Source organism: Argiope bruennichi, chromosome 6, assembly GCF_947563725.1.
Source record: "Argiope bruennichi chromosome 6, qqArgBrue1.1, whole genome shotgun sequence".
Classification (NCBI taxonomy): Eukaryota; Metazoa; Arthropoda; class Arachnida; order Araneae; family Araneidae; genus Argiope; species Argiope bruennichi.
Window position 1 is genome coordinate 126,806,894 of NC_079156.1, and position 4,971 is coordinate 126,811,864.

Here is a 4,971-nt window from a genome sequence, read left to right on the forward strand (position 1 = left end):
TTATGAAAAATAACGTAATATAAATTATAATCCGGTTTTGAATCCGATACATTCGAAGACAAAACGTGCAGAAGTCTCAATTTAATAATTAAAAATGTATATGTTAATACAGAAATTTTGGGAATTTACTAGTTATAAAATAGTTTTTAATTTAGATGAATATTAAAGTATTACTATCTCTTACATTTACTTGAATTAAAAACAAAATATTTGTTAGAAATTTAGTTAACATTGTTGAGTGATTGTTGAAGTATTTAATGGATAAATCTTTATCGGTAGGAATCAACAACTACAGAAATAAGAAAGAGTGTAGCCGTCTTCATTTAGAATTTGCATAATTATTTGAGCAAAATTTTACTTTTTTCCTTTTTATGAAGAAATTTCAAGAGGACGAAACAATATAAATTATGATTTTAATTTCATGTAATGGATGGTAAATCCCTTTTTCTTGGAAATATGTTGAATCCTCTTTGTTTGTTAAAAAAATTGCATTTATTTAAGAATATTATTACCTTACTATACTATATTAAATATTCTTCGAAAGGAAATTAATCTTTCAGTACTTGATCGCAGGATGAGTGTGTAAAAACATAACACGGTTGTGCTTAGTTTTTCTAAGCATATTTTCCATACTTTAAAAAGATCTATTTTGATAAATAAATGTTCCATCACCCGTGTCCTCTGCTCTAACTCTGCTCTAGTACGAGACTTTCTAAATCAAATTTTTTATTTCAACTTTATTGGTTTCCAGATAAAAGTAATTCAAATAATATATGAGATAATTATGTAAAGCGAAAGCTGGTTTTAAATATCAGGTTTCGTGTTCTTCGTTAGAATCGAATCCAGTATTTAAATTAAGACACAGGATTTTAGCATATTATTTAAGAAACGATAAATTGATAATTTATTCAAGTTTTGAATCTACCTTTACTGTAAAAAGAACTCCGAAAATTAAAACCTCAGCACAACATATACGGCAAAAAACTGTAAAAGAAACATAAATACCAATTTCTTCTCTTCAATAACAATCGTTCAACTCTAATCGTTTCTTCTTTTAATAAATTTTTATTTTGTATTTTCATATTGTTAATGGTCAAGATTTTATGATTCGACTTCGTTTTCCATGTTGAGTGTTTTCAATCAAAAGTATAAGGTATTCTTTTATTAAAAATTTGAATTTTTTTGTACTTACATTTAGCGTTTAGTTTGGAAACAGGTGATACTATAAATATTATTTTTACAACATCGATACATGCGTTTAAATGAGTTTATCGCTTAACCTTCCCAGAATATACGTTCGCCCCAGAATATACGTTCTTTAAAATTCGTGTTCTATGGCAGAAATTCATCCTTAATTTTTATTCATTTTACTTGAAGTGTTCTAGTTGAGAACTAAGTTATATTGTAAAAGACAATTTAAAACATTTGCAATTTGATCTCTTCCGTAATTTATATTTGAAATTATATTCTGTTTATTGCAAATGCATTTCGATACTACGTATACCGAAACGAGAATAAACAGATCCGGGATACCTAATTATTTAAAAGCTGGTTATCTTTTAATAATATACTGATACCTTCAGTCAACATTAAACGAATCGATTTCTACATGCCAAGATTGTGAAAAAAATGAAGGTATTTTTATCATATATCAAATGTGGAATTGACTTTTTAACCGATCTTCCTTTAAATTTCCTACAGACAGCAGAACACTTTAAGGAATTTGTAAAAAAGAATGAGGATAATTGCGCTTTTTATACTTGTAGTAATTTTTAAAAGTTAAAATTCAATATTTAAAATGATTTCCTCAGCTGACGATGTTGAGTATCTTGAACCTTTGCACTCGGAACGATAATTCGATGCATAAGTGTTCACCTAATACAAAGACTTGTTTATTGCTCCGAGAAATAACTATATATAATTATTTTAAATCTCCCGTTTAATTAATTTGAATCTTCTTACTACTCTGCAGGTATTTTTAACAATAAAAACTGAAAAAAAAACCATAAATGAATGTCAAAATGATGCACCGTCTTGCAATACTTTTGCGAGTGCAAATGAGCTATGTACACTGGTGAAAAGAGTAAAAGAAAGAAAGTATCGGCAAAAATAGTAAATAAATGTATTATGAGATTGATTTTTTTTCTTTTCTTTCCTGAAAGCCGACGGTGATTTCGGGGGGGGGGGGTGCTTATGGTGCTTGAGTTTGAAACTTATTATTCCATACTTGGAAGTAAATTGCAGATGCATTGCTTAGTTAGAAAGAAAAATATCAAACTTCTTACAAAAGGCAGAATTCATTCGAAACTGAAAAGAGGAAAAACATTTCAAAAATCAGTATTCAATGTTGCTCACAAAAGGAATAAAAGCTACTTAATTTTGTCACATTCGAGATAAATTTTCTATAAACACAATTCACATATTTTTATAATGTGCCTTTTTTTTCTTCTTGTTTTGATGTGAAACTTAATGTTAGATATTTGAATGGCACATCCTCCTCCAACAAGTGGTGAATAAAATTTCCAAAGTTTCCAAACGAAGACTTGTGCAGAACTTTTAGTTTTAAGTAAATGTACAGTTGTTATGTTCATGTACACATATTTCCTGTGCTAATACCTAATCCTATATTGAATATAGTATATTCGATATTAAATTCTTGTTTAAACTTCCATTAGGCTATCATTTTTGTATATTCAATACGCTTGCAATGAAGGGTGGCTTCACTTGAAAATTCTAAACTATTTTTTGAAGAGTATTTGAACAAAACTGAGGAATTACTTAATATAGAATTTGTTTCTTTATTCTCCTAATTACATCTTCACATTTCAAAGCATTTATGAAATTTAAAAGGCGTTAATCCATATAAGTTGTATTTATTTGGATAACGGGATATTTTGTTTATTTTATATTTTTATATAAGTTAATTTTTTTTAAAATCTTACTAAAAATTATAATCCGATTTTGAATCCAATGGATAATATGCAGAAGACTAAATTTTGTAATAAAAGATAAATGTGGTAAATACTGAATTTTTGACTCAAGATTTTACTAGGTATAAAATCGACTTACCTTTTGATGAGCATTAAATTATTGCTTTCCCTTACGAGTACATGAAATGGAAAAAAATAGATTGTCGAAATTCAGTCGACATCCTGCGGTGGATGTTACGGTATTTAATAGATTAAGCGTCAGAGGAAGGATTCGAGTACCACGGAACTAGTGTTAAAATTCAATTTACATGATGATTTAATTTTCATGTAATGAACACCAGATCTCCTTTTATTGAAAATACGTTGCATCATGTTTCTTTTTCAGACAAAATTTGCATTTATATAAAAATATTTATTCCCTTATTTATATCAAATTATTTTTTTCTAAAGAAATTAATTTTCAGTACTTGTCATCACGTTGAGTGTGTAAAATAAGTAACAACGGTGTGCTCAGTATTTCTGTACTCTTCTTTACGTGCTTAAAAATGGACCTTTTAATTTAGAGCAATGGACAAAAGACGTGGAACATACTGTTAATTTTCAGCAAAATTTATGCTAGTGAAATATTTGAAATAGAAACCTCCAAACTGCTAAAGATGAAAGGATTCCAAGATTTGCTTCTGGATTTTATTTTACTGATGTTACATTTCTTCTCAGTCCCAGGAGATAACGAGCCGAAAAATTGCAAAATGCAAGTGTCAGAATGTGTAAATGATGAACATATTTCACTCGAAGTGCACTCTCAGGTTCACAGTAAGAAGACGAAAATGGCTACCTACGTGAAGGAACTTCATTCTGCCAAAAAAGATGACAATGCTGTGGCTGAACCTTCTGGAATCTGTCTCCGTAAGAATCCTCTTAAACTGAATTATCAAACACAAACTGGCAATGAGCCCTTTATGTGCAATATATGCAAGAAAAAATTCTCTTCTAAATCAGATTTCGACCGACATTACAGAATGCACACTGGCGAAAAGCCTTATGAATGCGGTATATTCGGAAAAAAATGCAGTCGGAAAGAAAATTTCATCATCCATTATCGAATACATACTGGCGAAAGGCCTTATGTGTGCGACTTCTGTAATAAAGATTTTGCTGAAATGGCCATCTTAAAATACATGCCAGGACGCACACTGGAGAAAGGCCATATAAATGTCCAACTTGTGAAAAGTCTTTCACAAACAGCAGCAATTGTAAAAGTCATCACAAAAGAAAGCACGAGTGATACTAATTTGCGAAGTACAGAAATAATTCTTTTATATTAGTATGAAACTCCTTCAAATTCATTACTGAGTTGAAAAAATTGTCATTGTTATAATTTAATTTCAAAAACTTTAGGAATTTAACTATTTTGAAGAAGCACATTTCTAGATTTTAAGCATGTAAGCTCTTACATTTTTGAATTGGGTATTGACAATGAAAATATGATTTTCTGTTCAAATGACTTTTTATTAAAGTTTTTATTGTTTTTAATTTTGCATCTTTTCTCGTAGTTTTTGATCCTAATCACTAAACCCTAGTAAACCAAAAATACATTTTTCTGCTCCCTTCCAATACGGCAATCATTTTTCCTTATTTTGGCTTTCATTCATAAATTAAATATTTTCCAAATGTAATGATGTTCACTTTTAGCGGTCTAGTTCTCCCGAGTATTTGAGCAAAGCTTTAGATGTCAACTAAGTGCTAGTTTTAAGTAATGGTACTTATTACAATTACTTAAAACCCAGTAAAAATGTTAAGGTTCGAATAATAATTGTAATAATCGACTGCAACATTGTGATTTTCAATTGACGTAAGCAGAATATGTTTTAACTTGATGTTTAATTAAAAAATGATTTTATATATTTCCGAATGGAAAATATCGACAAAATGTGAATTCTCTTATAAATATTAATAACGAATTTCACCAAAATTATCTTTCTTTATGTTTTGAAATCATGTTCGATAAGTGATATTTAACGCAATTTTGTAATTAATTTAA

General features: G+C 28.9%; 1 protein-coding gene across 1 annotated transcript; it reads left to right on the top strand.

Annotated features, from left to right (window-relative positions):
* Positions 1-3,679: 3,679 nt before the first annotated feature.
* LOC129972004 (zinc finger protein 84-like) lies at positions 3,680-4,255 on the top strand. The gene has a single exon (XM_056085984.1). The coding sequence runs from the start codon at positions 3,680-3,682 to the stop codon at positions 4,253-4,255; it is 576 nt and encodes a 191-aa protein (XP_055941959.1).
* Positions 4,256-4,971: the final 716 nt, after the last annotated feature.

Coding starts and splice junctions, on each gene's coding strand:
- LOC129972004 (XM_056085984.1), top strand. CDS start 3,680: ATGCAAGTGTCAGAATGTGTAAATGATGAACATATTTCACTCGAAGTG.